Here is a 20848-nt window from a genome sequence, read left to right as displayed (position 1 = left end):
CATATTACATTTTTTACAATTTCAACATTTCGCGATGCCTATTTTAGAAACAAATTAACGCCTTTCACTCTTCTCTGAGTGTGACACCTAAACCAATGTTAATTGTGCAATTGTTAAAATGTCTACCTACACATTTATTGGTTTTGTTTCTGTTGCACTGAAATAGACAATTGTGAAAAAAAATTATAAATCATGCTTGATTAAAATTGAAAAAAAAAAGATTTAGCCATGTAGCCCCTTTCTGTTATCTGTTTCCAACTTCTTCCAAAGTAAAACTGGCGAAGACATGTAAGTGCCATACAATCATCGACTGTGGGAAAACTTGTATGTTATTGAAAATCTTTATTTGGTGTCTGTGAATTAATATAACATTTGAAATGGCTTAATAGTGAAAAATATTCTCAAGCAATTGGTTTTCTGGTGGCACTACACTGCACATTTATGCACAGTCAGTATCCTAATACGTGATCACTAACATATGATCTCAGCTTACAAAGTGGTTGAAATGAAAAACTGAATACAAAAATATAGTCCAGTAACATCTCAAACAAATTTCCGTCTGCTGTGAATACATGTTTTGTTGCATCAAATGAAAAACCCAATTTTATGATAGAGCTTGCGATATTGTGCATCAAATGCCATACAGGGTCAAGCGATTGACCAATAAAAAATGTGGTTTTATGTATCAGGTCATTGAATGTATTCAAAAACATGGTACCAATGATCTGGAATTTCAGGAGTGCTCACTGAAGGCTTATCAATCTTGCTGTGTTAATAGATGCAGTTCATGCTGTAGAACATGAATCAAACTCTTACACTGTTCTTTTATTTCTTTTTTCTATCTAGAATTTTAGTATTCTCAAATTAACTTTAAATATTACATATATCTATTCTGTACCACATGTTCTTTTTAAGCCATCTTTGCTTATACTTATTTTTAACTATGATTTTTTTTTTTTACAGGCAGCAGGGGTATTTTATATACCCTTCTAAATTGATCTATTTGCCCTTTAGTGGCTCAACATTAATATTGCCCTGTAGTGGCTCAACATTAATATTGCCCTGTAGTGGCTCAACATTAATATTGCCCTGCAGTGGCTCAACATTAATATTGCCCTGTAGTGGCTCAACATTAATATTGCCCTGTAGTGGCTAAACATTAATATTGCCATGTAGTGGCTAAACATTAATATTGCCATGTAGTGGCTAAACATTAATATTGCCCTGTAGTGGCTAAACATTAAAATTGCCCTGTAGTGGCTAAACATTAATATTGCCCTGTAGTGGCTAAACATTAATATTGCCATGTAGTGGCTAAACATTAATATTGCCATGTAGTGGCTAAACATTAATATTGTCCTGTAGTGGCTAAACATTAATATTGCCATGTAGTGGCTAAACATTAATATTGCCATGTAGTGGCTAAACATTAATATTGCCCTGTAGTGGCTAAACATTAAAATTGCCCTGTAGTGGCTAAACATTAATATTGCCCTGTAGTGGCTAAACATTAATATTGCCATGTAGTGGCTAAACATTAAAATTGCCCTGTAGTGGCTAAACATTAATATTGCCCTGTAGTGGCTAAACATTAATATTGCCCTGTAGTGGCTAAACATTAATATTGCCATGTAGTGGCTAAACATTAATATTGCCATGTAGTGGCTCAACATCAACACTGCCCTGTAGGGGCATAACTTCACTATTGCCTTGTAGTGGTTTGTCAATACTGCCCTATAGTGGCTCATCTTCAATACTGCCCCCTGGTGGTTCATCTACAATACTGCCCCTTTGAGGCACATTATTCAAGCACAGTAATATCAATCTTATAAAACATCGAATTTGAATTTAGTAATATCACTGATAAATATCACTGTACTAAGAAGACAATTATTGTTACTGTGTTCTTGAATTATTATTTTCCCTGAAAATATGGCTTTACTGTATTTACAGTTTCTTAATAAATGTTGCTGTATGTACAGTAAATACTTTTTAAACAATAAACCATACTATACTTTTAAGAAATGTTATTTGTACAATGCGAGAATGATTCTATTGCTTGGTGGTGATATAGAAACAAATCCAGGTCCTCTTGATATACAAAGAATGTAATTAACATGTCAAGTCAAAGGAGTTATTAAAGATACTGAACATCAGGGGTCACTCAGATTTATGAATGATATCTCTGGAGCAAGTACGTGTATGACAAATAGTCTTGTTGCACTTGTGTACTCAGAGATTCTGGACATGAATCAATGGAATTCTTCAATTATCTGTAAAATATTAGATTACAGAAAATTACTTTATGATGAGGTGTATCCGCATAGACAGAATACTGATTCATCTACTTGCAGATTTCAGATTTAAAAGTTTGCTTCTCAGTTGAGTTGTATCAATTTTGGTGTTCTACGGGTATATTTTACTGATCATTTTATTATCTTGTGGTTATACTAGCATGCACTGTCATGGTTTATATGCTCAGGGCAAATCACTGCATCAATCACATGCAATAGAGTTCAGCTAACTGATACAGAATAACCTCATTATTGGAAGTATATTTGGACGGTTAAAATGGATTGGTCTAAGAAAAGAAAACAATTTAAATAGACACTGAATATATACCACCAAACAAAGTGTAATGCTGTAACCATCACATCTGCACACAATCTGATAGCAAGTGTAATATTTTAACAGGAACTCTGTCATACATATCTTGTTTTCAAATAGAATAAAAAATACAAGATAGATATTTAATAAAAATTAAGTCAACAATACAAACACCCCCACCCAAACTCACACAAAAAAATGTCAAAGAATTAAAAGAAATAAAAATATAAATAAAACATAATATAATAACATACGGAGTTTTTCACAACATTTTTTTTATTTATTTGCTTTTAATCAAAAGCGGCATGAAACCGGCGATCTTGACATTTTCCAATGCGTAACAGAGTTTAACAGAGCCTGATTTAAAGCGTCATAATCGCATCAAAGTGTAATAAATCTTATCAAAGCGTGATTTCAAGCGTAACAAAGTCTTATCAAAGCGTGAGGAACCGTAACACGTCAGGAAATAATTCCCAAAGTGGCAACCAATTCTTACCAGAGTTTATCAGAGTGTAACATTACTTAGAAGATCGGTATATTTTTGGAAAAGTAAACAAAATCAAAGAAAGCTTAGAAAGAACTCCCGTGTGCTGAGAGTATTGAAGACACATTAATAATTAATTCAAAATTACTTGTACATGAGATATTGATGGAAAAGCTGAAAATTAATTACCGGTATGTAAATCAGGTAACTAATATGAACAGAACAGAACAAAAAAATTATGAATTATTATGCTAATTAGAGAATTAATATTTATCAAAATTAATCAGACCTGTCTATTGTCCTAGAGCATTTATGTACCAAATTTTATTCAAATGTGATGATCAGTAATTGAGATATCAGTGTTAATTATGTTAATTAGGTGATTAATAAGCATAAATATTTACCAAAAACTCTTTTAAAAGTTTCATTAAAATCCAATTTGTGGTTCTTTATATATCAGTGGAACATTATGCAAATTAGGTAATTAATATCCAATTAAAACTAATCAGGTGTCTGCATAATCCTAGAAGATCTATGTAGTAAGTCTCATTGAAATATAATGATTACTACTTGATATATCAAAAGCTGAAAATTAATTAATTATGCAAATTAGGTAATTAATATGTACTCATATTACCCTAAAAACTATCAGGTCTGTGCAGTGTCCTATGACATCTATGTACCAAATTTCATTGAAATGTGATGATTACTACTTGAAATATTAAAAGCTGAAAATTAATTAATTATGCTAATTAGGTAATTAATATGTACTCGTATTACCCTAACAACTATCAGGTCTGTGCAGTGTCCTATGACATCTATGTACCAAGTGTCATTGAAATGTGATGATTACTACTTGGAATATCAAAAGCTGAAAATTAATTAATTATGCAAATTAGCTAATTAATATAAACTGATATTACCCTAAAAACTATCAGGTTTGTGCAGTGTCCTATGACATCTATGTACCAAGTTTTATTGAAATGTGATGATTAGTACTTGAGATATCAGTGGAAAAGCCGAAAATTGATTAATCATTATGCAAATTAGGTAATTAATATTGCACACATTTTTACCCATAACTAATCAAATCTGCGCATTAGTTTGGAGCATCTGTGTGCCAAGTTTCATCAAAATCCAATGAGTGGTTCTTTAGATATCAGTGGAACAGTCATGGAACATCTAAAAATCAGCTAATTATCATGCAAATTAGGTAATTAATATGCATGGATTTTTACCAAAACCTAAATCAAATCTGCGCATTGGCCCAGAGAATCTATGCACCAAGTTTCATCAAAAACTGATGTATGGTTCTTGAGATATCAGTGGAACAGACGGACACACATACACATACACACATACAGACACACTAACTGCAAAGACTCCCTTTTTGTGCTTCGCACACGGGAGTCAATGAGGACGCTTTGCTCGCCGATTTAAAGCGTGGCATTCGCCGTTGGTGTGAACTAAGCAGTTTGGGATTGTACTCCCCAGCATAGATGGACAAAAAGATCATGATAGCTATTTCAAAACTAATAGATATTGTTTATAAAGAATGAGTCTACTAATAGCTTGGAATTTGCATCTGGGCTCATAGACAGACAGACAAACAGATGCAGACAGACACACATACAAATTGACAGACATATACACAATCAGACAGAGGAACAGACAAACAGCCAGATGGAGACAAACAACCAAATGGAAAAATAAACAGCTAGATGGATAGACAAAAAACCAAACAATTAAACAGACAGATGGGCAGACATACATATAGACAGACAGGGGAACAGATAACAGTTGGATGGACAGACAAACAGAAATATGGACAGAATAATACACATGCATAAATAAACAGACAAATGGATAATCAGACAGACAAAAAGACATGAACAGACAAGTAGATGGATAAACACACAGATGGACAGATAAATGTACACAGACGTGCAAACAGATGGATGGACAGACAAACAGACATGCTCACCTTCATTACTGTAAGGTTTATGTTGAAGAGAACTTCCACAATATTTTCACTATTTAAATCCTTTTCATTCATCTCCATAGTTTCCTTGTCAGATGCATTTGTTGTTTCCATGGTAACATCTACTTTTTCAGAATTAAAATTAGATTTAACTTCTTTCTTAGATGCAGATTCTTTTTTTTCATCATTATTTTGTTGTTCTTGTTTATCCCATGCAAAGGTAGCATTGACAATCTCAATGGCATGATTTTTATTTTTGGGTTTTGTTGTGAAGCATTCGTATTCTTCCATCATTAACAAGTTCTGAAATGTTGGATAACAAAATTCAATATACTTGATGACAGTAAAGCTAACATGCATGAGCTTTAATCCTAAACAAACATACCTGATTGTAATGTAAATAGCCAATAATCTTAATGCGCAGTTCAATACACAGTGTGTGATGCATGTCCCTGTTGAATTATGTTAATAAATTTGTCAAATACAGTAAAACCAGATTTACTAGCCAGGGGATTCAAAACAGTGGCGTTCAATACAAGGTGCACAATGCATGTCTGCATTTTTATGTTAACAAATTTAAAAAGAGTCATTAGTAATTTATTAAACAAGCAGCCTGTTGGCTGAGATAGTTTCACTGTTAGCAATGCACATTTCAATTAAAGAACTGAAGATATCATTAGAAAATGTAAATATGTATAGTATCAAAGCAATTGGTTTTCAACAAGGATTAAAACCAAAAATGACACAAATAATCACCAAAATTAGATACAGTGACCCCTCGCTAAGTCGCGATTTGGCTAAGTCGCGGGTACTTGGATGGCTCCCAAAAATATTTTGGAAGCTGTTACCGTCGAAGTCGCAAGCAACAGCAAACGACCTACATAATATCAGACCCAAACAGCAAACATAGTCATGATTTTATTAGAATACTGCCTGACACATATGATACATCATACAATTTGTAAATATGTTTCTAATCTTTCAATTAACTAAACCAAGGGTTTATATGTGCACGACCCCCCCCCCCCTATTTCACGAAGTCCCTCGGTAAGTCGCGGCCCTCAATAAGTCACGGTTTTTGCTTGGATCCCGACACCCGCGACTTAGCGAGGGGCCACCAGAGAAACCAGAGAATTGAAGAGATCATCATGAAATGAACAAATCTAAAAGAGTTTTCAACAAGCAGCCTGTCGGCTGAGATAGCTCCGCTGTTAGCAATGCACATGGCAAGTAAAGAACAGAAGATATCATTAGAAAATGAACAAATCTGAGAGAGGTCCACATGTAGTACCTATATATGTAATATCAAAGCAATTGGACTTGCGGTTTTCAACAAGAAGTCGAAAATATCACTTTTTACCAAAAATGACAAAAATATTCACCAAAATAAAAGAGTTAAAGATATCATTAGAAAATGAACAAATCTGAGAGAGGTCCACATGTAGTACCTATATATGTAATATCAAAGCAATTGGACTTGCGGTTTTCAACAAGAAGTTGAAAATATCACTTTTTACCAAAAATGACAAAAATATTCACCAAAATAAAAGAATTAAAGATATCATTAGAAAATGAACAAATCTGAGAGAGGTCCACATGTAGTACCTATATATGTAATATCAAAGCAATTGGACTTGCGGTTTTTAACAAGAAGTCGAAAATATCACTTTTTACCAAAAATGATAAAAATATTCACCCAAATTAGAGAGTTGAAGATATCATAATGAAATGAACAAATATGAGAGAGGACCACATATAGTACCTATATATGTAATATCAAAGCAATTGGACTTGCGGTTTTTAACAAGAAGTTGAAAATATCACTTTTTACCAAAAATGACAAAAATATTCACCAAAATTAGAGAATTGAAGATATCATAATGAAATGAACAAATCTGAGAGAGGTCTACCCAAGGTACATATACACCAAGTATTAAAGCATTCAGACTTGTAGTTTTCAAGAAGAAGTCGAAAAAGTAGAACATTGACACGGACGACGACAGGCAATCACTCATATGATAAGCTCCGCTCGACAAAGTCGACAGCGGAGCTAAAAAGAAGTTGAAAAAGTAAAAAGTTGACATGGACGCCGACAGACAATCACTCATATTATTAAGCTCCGCTCAACAAAGTCGACAGCAAAGCAAAAAAAATTGAACAACTCCTACTAGAAATTAGTCTACACTTTGCAGACTGTGTATAAGAATATGATAAATATATAATTTCCCAGCATTCCTCACTCATGTGACATCATTTTATACTTGTGAATCCCGCCTGCAGCTTAGAGGGATACCACAGATATGTGGGGAGGCAATTTAGTACAAAGTGTGGTACGAAATAGTTTTGGTATGAGGTGACTGTAATTCCTTGTAAATTAGTAACGATTGTTTCAAACAAAAAAAACCAAATAAGTTCAGCCAGACCTTTACAGAAACAACCATTGTCTGTTTGAGGTAAGTTTTCACATTGATAGTTATTAAGAGGAAGCCATGTTGCTGTCTAAGCCAAATACCTCTTAGAGTTGGTGTTTATTTATCACATAACTATGTTCAGTTCTCTCACCTTTATTCTTACAGCGGCAACTTTACAGTCTACAAATATTTTTACAGTAAATGGCAATAGAGAAAACAGCATACGAAGAGTATTCAACACAGAGACCAGTGTAAATGCCTTGAAAGAAGTACAAAACATAGTGTTAGTTTGTTTTTGACTGAAATAAACATTTAAGAATATTCTGTTAAATCTATTTGTAATGTTGAAATCAAAGAAAGCTTAGAAAGAACTCCTGTTGCTGAGAGTATTGGAGACACACTAAAAATTAATTCAAAATATAAGATTAGCCTTTCAAACAAGAAACTTTGCACTATTTGCCTGCTTATTTGAGCTGCACATCGTGAAAAAAATGTGATCCACATTATTGAATAATACATGTACTTATAGAAAATAAATTTAATTTTACATCTGTGGTGTTCAACCTAATTATTATGCATGAATTTCAACACAAAACTAATAAGATATGTGTCTCCTTATAATGTGATGATTAATTCTTAAAAAAGTAATTGAAATATTGATGTCAAATATTGAAACTGGATAATTAATTTGCACAGATTTTAAATGTAAAACTAATGGGTATCAGTCTAAAAGCTGAAAATTGGTTATTTATGGAAATTAGGGAATTAATATGCACATATTTTAAACCAAATCTAATCAGGTCGATGCATAGCCCTAAAACATCTATGTATCAAATTTAATCAAAAAACATTAAGTGGTGGTTCTTATTATCTGAACATTCATGGAACAGCTAAACATTGTTGAAATATCATGCAAATTAGGTAATTAATATGCAAAGATCTCAACCACAACCCAAAAATGGATTGACATTGCAATACTGTCTATTGAAACTAGATTGACAGTGGCCATGCTGTCTATTGACAACAAGTCATTGTCAATGACACGTCCCCGTTCCGTTCATATTTGAGTGACATATACATTCAAAGCAGATCATGACCGAAATGCACCTGCATATGTACAACACATTGTGCTAAATCTGAACAAAATCCATCCATGCATGACTGAGATCCGGTTCTGGAATTGTGAAAATGGCCTTAAAATGGCCATCATTCCGCTATTGTTAAGCAGATCATGAAACAAATGCACATATCTATTTGTGACATGATGTACCATGTGTGTGTGAAGTTTGAACTTGATCAATCCAGACATGTCTTGGATACGGATCCAGAACTGAATTCTTTAACAAAATGGCCGCCAGTCGGCCATTTCGAACTTGATCCAAAAAAAAAAAAGACGTGCATCAAGGTCCTATTATGTTTAATGTATGTACCAAATTTGAACAAAATCCATCCATGCATAACTGAGATACGGGTCCGGAATGGTGAAAATGTGCGATTTCAATGCATTTTCGGCCTTAAAGCGGCCCCCATTTGGCTATCGTTAATGAGATCATGAAACAAATGCACATACATATTTGTGACATGATGTACCTTGTGTGTGTGAAGTTTGAACTTGATCAATCCAGACATGTCTCGGATACGGATCCAGAACTGAATTCTTTAAAACAAAATGGCCGCCAGTCGGCTATTTCGAACTTGATCCGAAAAAAAAAATGACGTGCATCAAGGTCCTATTATGTTTAATGTATGTACCAAATTTGAATGAAATCCGTCCATGCATAACTGAGATCCGTGTCCGGAATGATGAAAATGTGCGATTTCAATGCATTTTCGGCCTTAAAGCGGCCGCCATTTGGCTATCGTTAATGAGATCATGAAACAAATGCACATACATATTTGTGACATGATGTACCTTGTGTGTGTGAAGTTTGAACTCGATCAATCCAAGCATGTCTCAGATACGGATCCAGAACTGAATTCTTTAAAACAAAATGGCCGCCAGTCGGCCATTTCGAACCCGATCCAAAAAAAAAAATGACGTGCATCAAGGTCCTATTGTGTTTAATGTATGTACCAAATTTGAACAAAATCCGTCCATGCATAACTGAGATCTGGGTCCGGAATGGTGAAAATGTGCGATTTTGATGCATTTTCGGCCTTAAAATGGCCGCTATTCGGCTATCGTTAATCGGATCATGAAAAAAATGCATGTGCATATGTCCCATATAATGTGTGATGTATGAGTGAAGTTTGAACTTAATCGGTCCATGCATGTTCGAGATACAGGTGATCACGGACGCACGGACGGACGCACACAGGGCAAAACATAAGTCCCCGTTTTCGGACTGCGTCTGAACGGGGACTAACTAGATTGACACTGCCATACTGTCTATTGACAACTAGACTGACACTGCCATGCTGTCTATTGACAACTAGATTGACACTGCCATGCTGTCTATTGACAACTAGGTTGACACTGCCATGCTGTCCATTGACAACTAGATTGACACTGCCATACTGTCCATTGACAACTAGATTGACACTGCCATACTGTCTATTGACAACTAGATTGACACTGCCATGCTGTCCATTGACAACTAGACTGACATGCACTGCCATACTGTCTATTGACAACTAGATTGACACTGCCATACTGTTTATTGACAACTAGACTGACACTGCCATGCTGTCTATTGACAACTAGATTGACACTGCCATACTGTCTATTGACAACTAGATTGACACTGCCATACTGTCTATTGACAACTAGATTGACACTGCCATGCTGTCCATTGACAACTAGATTGACACTGCCATACTGTCCATTGACAACTAGATTGACACTGCCATACTGTCTATTGACAACTAGATTGACACTGCCATGCTGTCCATTGACAACTAGACTGACATGCACTGCCATACTGTCTATTGACAACTAGATTGACACTGCCATACTGTTTATTGACAACTAGACTGACACTGCCATGCTGTCTATTGACAACTAGATTGACACTGCCATACTGTCTATTGACAACTAGATTGACACTGCCATGCTGTCTATTGACAACTAGATTGACACTGCCATACTGTTTATTGACAACTAGACTGACACTGCCATGCTGTCTATTGACAACTAGATTGACACTGCCATACTGTTTATTGACAACTAGACTGACACTGCCATGCTGTCTATTGACAACTAGATTGACACTGCCATACTGTTTATTGACAACTAGACTGACACTGCCATGCTGTCTATTGACAACTAGATTGACACTGCCATACTGTCTATTGACAACTAGATTGACACTGCCATGCTGTCTATTGACAACTAGACTGACACTGCCATGCTGTCTATTGACAACTAGATTGACACTGCCATACTGTCTATTGACAACTAGATTGACACTGCCATGCTGTCTATTGACAACTAGACTGACACTGCCATACTGTCTATTGACAACTAGATTGACACTGCCATACTGTCTATTGACAACTAGATTGACACTGCCATACTGTTTATTGACAACTAGACTGACACTGCCATGCTGTCTATTGACAACTAGATTGACACTGCCATACTGTCTATTGACAACTAGATTGACACTGCCATGCTGTCTATTGACAACTAGATTGACACTGCCATACTGTTTATTGACAACTAGACTGACACTGCCATGCTGTCTATTGACAACTAGATTGACACTGCCATACTGTTTATTGACAACTAGACTGACACTGCCATGCTGTCTATTGACAACTAGATTGACACTGCCATACTGTTTATTGACAACTAGACTGACACTGCCATGCTGTCTATTGACAACTAGATTGACACTGCCATACTGTCTATTGACAACTAGATTGACACTGCCATGCTGTCTATTGACAACTAGATTAACACTGCCATACTGTCTATTGACAACTAGACTGACACTGCCATGCTGTCTATTGACAACTAGATTGACACTGCCATACTGTCTATTGACAACTAGATTGACACTGCCATGCTGTCTATTGACAACTAGACTGACACTGCCATACTGTCTATTGACAACTAGATTGACACTGCCATACTGTCTATTGACAACTAGATTGACACTGCCATGCTGTCTATTGACAACTAGATTGACACTGCCATACTGTCCATTGACAACTAGATTGACACTGCCATACTGTTTATTGACAACTAGACTGACACTGCCATGCTGTCTATTGACAACTAGATTGACACTGCCATACTGTCTATTGACAACTAGATTGACACTGCCATGCTGTCTATTGACAACTAGATTGACATTGTCATACTGTCTATTGACAACTAGATTGACACTGCCATGCTATCTATTGACAACTAGATTGACACTGCCATGCTATCTATTGACAACTAGATTGACACTGCCATGCTATCTATTGACAACTAGATTGACACTGCCATGCTGTCTATTGACAACTAGATTGACACTGCCATGCTGTCCATTGACAACTATAGACTGACACTGCCATGCTGTCTATTGACAACTAGATTGACACTGCCATGCTGTCTATTGACAACTAGATTGACACTGCCATGCCTATTGACAACTAGATTGACACTGCCGTGCTGTCTATTGACAACTAGATTGACACTGCCATGCTGTCTATTGACAACTGGACTGACACTGCCATGCTGTCTATTGACAACTAGACTGACACTGCCATATACATTTATCATGCAGCATTTCTCACTGAAGCAAGAAATAATATCTTTACTCACCTCTGCACCAGTAAGAGTATTTCCCATTGCAAGATATATACATATTGTTACTATTGTTGCAATTTGTGGTATAACAGGTCCAAGGGATATACCTATACTATTGGCATATGCTGCTCTCTCAAGATATCGCCTTTCATTTTTCCTAATACCTACAACAAACATGTATTTACTATTGACCGGCGACTATATTTATGTAATCTGCCATCTTGTTGGATACTATGGTATCTGGTACCCATGTTTGAATTGATTTTTGTAAAAGCTTCATAACACATTCTCACAACCTGATATACTGATTGATTTGTTTAAAACAAATATCTCAAGTGCAGTGAATACAATTTAGCTTATAGCCAAACACCATAGAAACTCTAAAATTTAGACCGGTTTTAAATAATTTGTGTTGGAAGTCTGACGTGTTTTTGGAGTGCAAAATTAAGGTGCATTTTCGAACCGTCAATTTTTTTGGATTAGAAATCATCAAATGAAAAAATGGAGATGATAGACAGTGTGCTTCGTTAGTTTTTAAAAAATGGAATGTCCTTCAAATTGACGTAAACTTCCCCATGTTTCACGGTAAAAGCAAAGGTCATTGCGGAGTTGTAGGCTGAACAACTCAAAATCAAAACAAGTCATCAATCAGTAAGTATTATGACAAGAAAAAAACACATCAAGATGCGGGAGAAGAGGTCAGTACAAAACTAGGTCAAAAGAGTTGTTAATGTATCAAGTTACCTCTCTTGTGAATGTTCAAAGTACAGGTACCCATTGGACAAAAGAAACATGGAAGTCCGAGATAGAAGTTTAGCAACTGGGACAGTTTGTATCTTATCGACCCAGTGCAATATATCCAGTTAAAATCTAAGCTCACGTGTCCTTATTTGAGGGACTAGATTCTGCCATAAACAGCAGTTTATATTAAAACAAGCAGCCTCTCAGCTGAGATAGCTCCGCTGTTAGCAATGCACATTTCAACAAGTCATTGAAAATGACACAGTCCCCATTAAATTTTTAAAAGTTCTCTTTGTGCTCGTCATATTAAAGCGGAGGGGTTGTCGTGAGCATGTCCTTGAAACTTGAATTCCAAGTGGCGTATACAACAGATTGTGTTCCTTGTAGTAGTAATATGGCCAAAATAAAAACAGCCGTTATTCGGCCATCTTTGATCTGATTATGAAACACACTGATATGTATGATGTATGTGCCTAATATGAATGAAAATGGTACATAAATTGTGGAAATATTGCAGTAAGGCCAAAAAGTCAGATGGCTGTCAATCGGCCATCCTTGACCAGATTTTGAAACAAATTGTCATGGACATGCATCCTAACATGTATAAAGTACATGTATGTGCCAAATTTGAATGAAAACTGACAGAGCACGTCCAAAATACCGCATAAAAAAACAAGATGCCTGCCAGTCGACCATCTTTGATCCAATTGCGAAATAAATCGTCATGGACATGTATCCTAATATGTATAATCTATGTACCAAGTTTGAATGACAACTGACAAAGCATGTCCAAAATACAACATTTTCAAAAAACAAGATGGCTGCCAGTCGGCCATTTTGAATCAAATCACCTAAGCCACTGCATGTGTATATGTCCCACATAAGGTACTAGGCACATGCAAAGAATGAACAGGATCAGTCCACAGGATTCTGAAATATGACTCTGGACAGAGTGACGGACGGACGGACGGACACACGGACGGACTCAGGAACTCACGGATGGTCGGGGACATGTATCCTAACATGTATGATCTATGTACTAAATTTGAATGAAAACTGACAAAGCATGTCTAAAATACAACATTTTCAAAAAACAAGATGGCTGCCAGTCGGCCATCTATGATCCAATTGTGAAATAAATCGTCATGGACATGTATCCTAAGATGTATAATCTATGTACCGAGTTTGAATAAAAACTGACAAAGCATGTCCAAAATACAACATTTTCAAAAAACAAGATGGCTGCCAGTCGGCCATTTTGAATCAGATCGCGAAACCACTGCATGTGCATATGTCCCATCTAAAGTACTAGGCACATGCAAAGAATGAACAGAATCGGTCCAAGGGATTCTGAGATATGACTCCGGACGGACGCACGAACGCACAGGCGCACGAACGGAGACCGAATTATAAGTCCCCGTTTTCGGACTTCGTCCGAACGGGGACTAATTAAAGAACAGAAGATATCATTAGAAAATGAACAATATGCATAGTATCAATGCAATGGGACTTGCTGTTTTCAACAAGAATTCAAAAATATCATTTTTCACCATAACTGATTGTGGTTTTTAACAAGAAGAAAATATCACTTTTTACCAAAAATGACAAAAATATTCACCAAAATTAGAGAATTAAAGATATCATTACAAAATAAATAAATCTGAGAGAGGTCCACATGTAGTACCTATATATGTAATATCAAAGCAATTGGACTTGTGGTTTTTAACAAGTCGTCGAAAATATCACTTTTTACCAAAAATGACAAAAATATTCATTAAAATTAGAGAATTAAAGATATCATTACAAAATGAACAAATCTGAGAGAGGTCCACATGTAGTACCTATATATGTAATATCAAAGCAATTGGACTTGCGGTTTTTAACAAGAAGTTGAAAATATCACTTTTTACTAAAAATGACAAAAATAATCATCAAAATTAATTAAAAATATTAATTAAAGATATCATCACTAAATGAACAAATCTGAAAGAGGTCTACATGTAGTACCTATATATATATTATCAAAGCAATCGAACTTGTGTTTTTTAACAAGAAGTCGAAAATATCACTTTTTACCAAAAATGACAAAAATATTCACCAAAATTAGAGAATTAAAGATATCATTACAAAGTGAACAAATCCGAGAGAGGTCCACATGTAGTACCTATATATGTAATATCAAAGCAATTGGACTTGCGGTTTTTAACAAGAAGTTGAAAATATAACTTTTTACTAAAAATGACAAAAATATTCATTAAAATTAGAGAACTAAAGATATCATTACAAAATGAACAAATCTGAGAGAGATTCACATGTAGTATCTATATATGTAATATCAAAGCAATTGGACATGCGGTTTTTAACAAGAAGTCAAAAATATCACTTTTTACCAAAAATGACAAAAATATTCACCAAAATTAGAGAATTGAAGATATGATCATGAAATGAACAAATCAGAGAGAGGTCTACCCAAGGTACATATACACCAAGTATTAAAGCATTCAGGCTTGTAGTTTTCAAGAAGAAGTCGAAAAAGTAAAACATTGACACGGACGACGGACGTTTATTTTTTGAAAACAACAAATTTTTTTGATTTAAAAAAAATCATGCCGTTTTTTCATCAAAATCCAAGTCAAAAGATTGGACTACAACATCAGCAAGTCTCTTCAGTGTTGTGTTCAATAACATTAACATATTTAAACTTTAACTTTATTGACATTATTCATTTTGAATAGAACATACTATTCTAAGAAACAAAACAAAAACTACAAAAAAGAAGAGATGAAAATAAATATACTGTTGACACTGGTTTAGAAAATGGCACTTTCGTTAATATAAATTGCCAGTTCTATATGTTGCCCATAATATATATATAAACTTTGCTTCATTATCTAACATATTGAAATGATGATTTGAGGTTTGTGCTGATTGAAATAACCTCATTCTTGCTTTTTTGTGGACAATCAAACAGAAAGTGAAATTCATCCTCAACTTTATTAGTACCACACCTTTCACACATTCTATCATCCGCTTTTGTTTCTGGTCTTGGATGACGACCTTTCTCTATCATTAAATTATGATCACTAATTCTGAGTTTGCATATATATTTTCTATAAATTGGATTTTTAATTTTTGTCAAGTACTGCTGTTTTAAATTCTTTTTTGAATTTACTGTAAGTTCTTAATTTATTATTTTCCTCAGATTTAGATTTTTCTGAATTAATTGCTTTTCCCCACAAATCTACATAACTGGCTTCTATTTGATCACTTATGTGATGTATGCTTTTCTTGGTCTCTTTCCAATAATTATTAATTTCACTTTCGCCTATTATTTCTTGTATTGATTGTGATTGATCAATAATATTACAGGAAATTGCCTCATTTACTAGTTTGTTTCCATTTTTGTTACATATTTTATACCAATATCTGGCCATAATTTTTTTAATGAAAACTGATATTTGGTATCTGCCCAATTCCCCATGAACTGCTAGATTTGATGCTGACTGGTTAACTTGAAGAAGCATTTTACACAATTTCAAATTTAATTTTTCTATGTATGTTTTATCTGTATACTTCTCTGAACCCATATTTCACATCCATAAGTTAGTATTGGTCTTATTATATGGTCAAAAATGTTGATCCAAGTTGCTATTTGTCGATGTGCTTATTATTTTTTTGATATAGTTATATTGATATATATATATGCTTTTTTGTAAAAATGTTCTTTTGCTAGATCAAACTTTCCACTTGGTTTAAATGCTATTCCTAAATATTTATAATTTTTAACTATATCTAGTTCTTCATTTTCATAACAAACACTATACTTATGATTTAATAATTTGCCATTTTTATTACAAATCATAATTTTTGCTTCAGATGTGTTTACTTTTAGGTTCCACATACTGCAGTAGGATGCCAACTTATTGAGACAATTTTGTAAACCTGCTTCAGTTTCTGACACAAAGACAAGGTCACAGCATATAACAGGCTACTAATTGATTTGTTGTTTACATGACTTATCTAGTTGTCCTGGTAAATCATTTAGGAATAAATGAATGAGCTATGGTAATTTGAACACATTGACATCATCCAGCTGTTTGATTGGTTAATTAGCGATTTGACCTATTTGACATAAGAGAAAAGACCATGGCGGATCCTACAGCATCAAATGTTTATATGCAACCGGAATCGTTTCCTTACAATGAAACTAAGTTGGATTTTATTTGCATTTTATAACAATTCAACAAATTTATTTTTTGTACATTATTATAATCACTACTGAGTAATAATCATTATTAATATAATACATGTAGTAACAATTGTGAAATGCAGCATGACCAGATTTTGTAACCATGATCATTTGCTGCTACGCAATGCTGTTGTGTTTGTTTAGAATATACTTTTGTTACCAATAAAACAAGACATGAAATGTCACAGTCCCCGTTATTTGATTATAAAGTACAGGTAGTACAAGGAACATCTGCAAACAGGTGAATAATTATGTACTCTTTGTGGGTACAACTCATCATAAAGTGATTTCCCATAATCTAGTTTTGTACTGACAACTAAAAACTTCCACTGATCCATGTTCAGAATCTCAGAGTACACAAGTGCAACAAAACTATTTGTCATACATGTATATTTGCTCAAGAAACTGCATTCATAAATCTGAGTGAACCTTGATGTACATGTACATGACTTCTTTGTTAATCAAGTCTTAGTACCAGGACCTGAGTTTGTTTCAACAACACCACTGGGCATCAGAATCATTCTCATGTTGTCAAATACAATTTGTTATTAATACAGTAAGGTTTATTATATAAAATGTATTTATTCTACATAGAACAACATCTGTTAATTTAAACAATTGTAAAAGCTATGTTTTCAGAGCAAGTACATGTAATAATTAAGAAAGCCAGTAGTGATATAGGTTGGTCTGCTCATAACCTTCAATGGAGAAGAAACAAATAATTGTTCGAAGTCTTTTTAGTGCAGTGATATTATTGCATTTCAATCATTATTAATGGTATAAAATACTGTAAACCATTTAATTTTCACTTCTAGATATATTCAGGATTTTATGAAATTTGTGTACAACATTTCAATAAAGTCCCTGACACTCCATGTTGTAGGAACCCAGAAAAAACTGCCTTGCGAAATTGAAGCAGTTCACAGCACCACTGTAAAAAAAAATAAAAGTTTAAAATGAGTATTGTCCAAGATATACACATGTGGGTTCATAAGACATATGTACCAATCTGAGTGGTTCTAGAGATTAGTATCACAAGATTTTATTCTCCGTGATTCAATAACAGCCCTATGTATAACGCTGTGTTGATCAAGCAAACTAATTGACAATGGCCCTACAGGTATCGCTATGCAATCACAGTAGTTTTGTATTCTTGCATTTCGACCATGGAAAAATATTTGTTTTTGAGAGTGGCCGAGTTATTAGAAGAAAAAAGAAAACTATTTTTTTTAGTATAAATTCTAGTAACTGAAATGCAGGATTGAAAAAGAACAAGACAATACGCAAGATTGATAAACTTTCAGCGAGCACTCCTGAAATTTCAGATCATTGGTGTCATGTTTTTTATTGCTCAATCCTGTATGGCACAAGATTGCAAGCTTCTATCATAAAATTGGGTTATTTATTTGATGCAACGAAACATGCATTCACAGCAGACGGAAATTCGTTTGAGATGTTACTGGATTTTTGTATTCAGTTTTCTATTTCAACCACCATCATCACTTAGTAAGCTGAGATCGCGCATTGGGATACTGACTGTGCATAAATGCGCAGTGTAGTGCCACCAGAAGACCGATTGTTTGAGAATATTTTGCACCATTACACCATTTCAAATATTATATTAATTCACAGACAACAAAATAAAGATTTTCAATAACATATAAGTTTTCCCACAGTTGATGATTGTATGGCAATTACATGCCTTCGCAAGTTTTATTTGGGAAGAAGTTGGAAACATAACAGAAAAGGGGCTACATGGCTACATCTTGTTTTTTTTTTGAATTTTAATCAAGCATGATTTTTTAATTTTTTTTTTACAAATGTCTATTTTAGAAACAAAAACAATAAATGTGTAGGTTGGCATTTTAACAATTGCACAATTAATATTGGATGAAAACGTCATTACTGATATAAATCATTCTGTTCAAACAATTAAAAATAAGATCACATTTAATTTAGTCAGTTTTCATAATGAAATACATAATAACATGTACTTATAAATTTGAATAAGGTTCAATGGCCTTTTCATTTAGTGCCAGTTTATACACCATAAAACCTCTGGTTTAGGTGTCACACTCAGAGAAGAGTGAAAGGCCTTTGGTTCATAGGCACTGCGAAATGTTGGAATTGAATCCCCCCCCCCCAAAAATCACATAATGTAATATGCATTACTTTTTTATAATTTTGTTGATAACGAAAGTAAAGTATGTTCTAAAAGAAGTTTCGAATAAATACAAACACGAATACATTGCTTAGTGGTTAGTACCGGTAGCAAATGATCACGGTAGCACAATCTGGTCATTCTGTGTTTCGCAAGTGAATAACTTACTTGTTTTCGAAGTATTGCAATTGTTGATTATTATTCAGTAATGATTATAATAACGCACAAACAATTAATTAGTTGAATTTTTATGAATTGGAAGTAATATTCAACTTAGTTTCATCGTAAACGAATGATTTCGGTCGAATGTAAATGCTCGATACCATACAATATCAGCCATGTTCCCATTTACACGTGGCCCATTTAAATATGTTAATGACGGCTCAGTGACCTCGTGGTGAACGCAACGCTGTAGTAGATTTACCGATGTTCTGGAAAGATCTTTATGCTTCGATTTTGACGGGGAAACCGGCACGATTTTTTTTTTAATCCAAAAATTAGTTGTTTTCAAAAAATAAACTGAGCATTCAAAGAATAATTTAACATTGTTCACAGAAATAACAGCTCATTGTCGAAACGAAGCTTACCCATTCAGGCTATTCACAATAACATCATACTCTTGGATACATGTAGGTGTCAATGACTACGGCAAATGAAATATCCAAAATATTAAAAAAAAAAAACTGCCGAAAAAACGCCGGGCGATTTCATAGTCCGTTGCAGACTACTCAACCGACTGTCCATACACGTGTTGTCACTGTACATCCGCCATGTTGAATCGCAGGAGATCGGCAAAATTTTCATTACAACTAACAGTTTAATGCTCACAACATAAAAAATACGAATATAATCATAGGCAACCCACTATTATATAATGAATAAATTGATCGATACAGGGACACACACACACCCCCCCGAGTTGTGGATATTTCGGAAATCGCGACACAAGCAAAAGACCGGATAACGATTTACCGTAGTTGAAAACTATGTCCCCCATGTACAATAATTTGACAGTTTACGAACTAGTTTCGTAGATTGGAGACAATTGTTTGCTTTTTTGGCTTTTCACAAGAATATAAAGCTGGCAATCATCATAATATTCACGTCCATACGTCACGGAATGTACACCAATCGTACCCCAATATACATTCAATTTTGTTGAAACTGGAGAACTTACCTTTGCAAACACGTCTCTTATGCCGCCTTCTTGAAGTTCTTGAAATCAAATAAAGTTACTAGTTCTTCTAGTAACTAGTGAATGAGACCACTGAGCCGAACAGAACACATGTATAAACAGTACTATAATAAATTGCACGCAATGGAGAAATCACGTGCCGTAATAACAGCAGCATTACTCACAGATCTAATCTACTGTAAAATATTTTATTTCAGCTGGATAATCATTCGCTGAAAAGACTTTTCTGGGTGTTTTGTATTGAATTTATTTTCATTGATTTTCGACAAGTTGACTGT

The 20848-nt window shown here is 34.4% G+C and overlaps 1 protein-coding gene across 1 annotated transcript in view; it reads right to left on the bottom strand.

Moving 5' to 3' along the window:
* LOC100368478 (uncharacterized) overlaps window positions 1-20848 on the bottom strand; it is a 106664-nt gene that overhangs the window by 55012 nt on the left and 30804 nt on the right. Inside the window, exons 8-10 of the mRNA XM_085502910.1 lie at window positions 12240-12388; window positions 7635-7742; window positions 5076-5375 (exon numbers count right to left, since the gene is read on the bottom strand). Coding sequence (XP_085359036.1) covers window positions 5076-5375; window positions 7635-7742; window positions 12240-12388 — 557 coding nt within the window. The remainder of the gene's footprint in view (window positions 1-5075; window positions 5376-7634; window positions 7743-12239; window positions 12389-20848) is intronic.

The sequence above is a fragment of the Saccoglossus kowalevskii genome, chromosome 1, assembly GCF_978046115.1.
Source record: "Saccoglossus kowalevskii chromosome 1, keSacKowa6.1, whole genome shotgun sequence".
NCBI lineage: Eukaryota > Metazoa > Hemichordata > Enteropneusta > Harrimaniidae > Saccoglossus > Saccoglossus kowalevskii.
The sequence above is the reverse complement of the archived record's forward strand: the minus strand, read 5'-3'. Positions and strand labels throughout refer to the sequence as shown.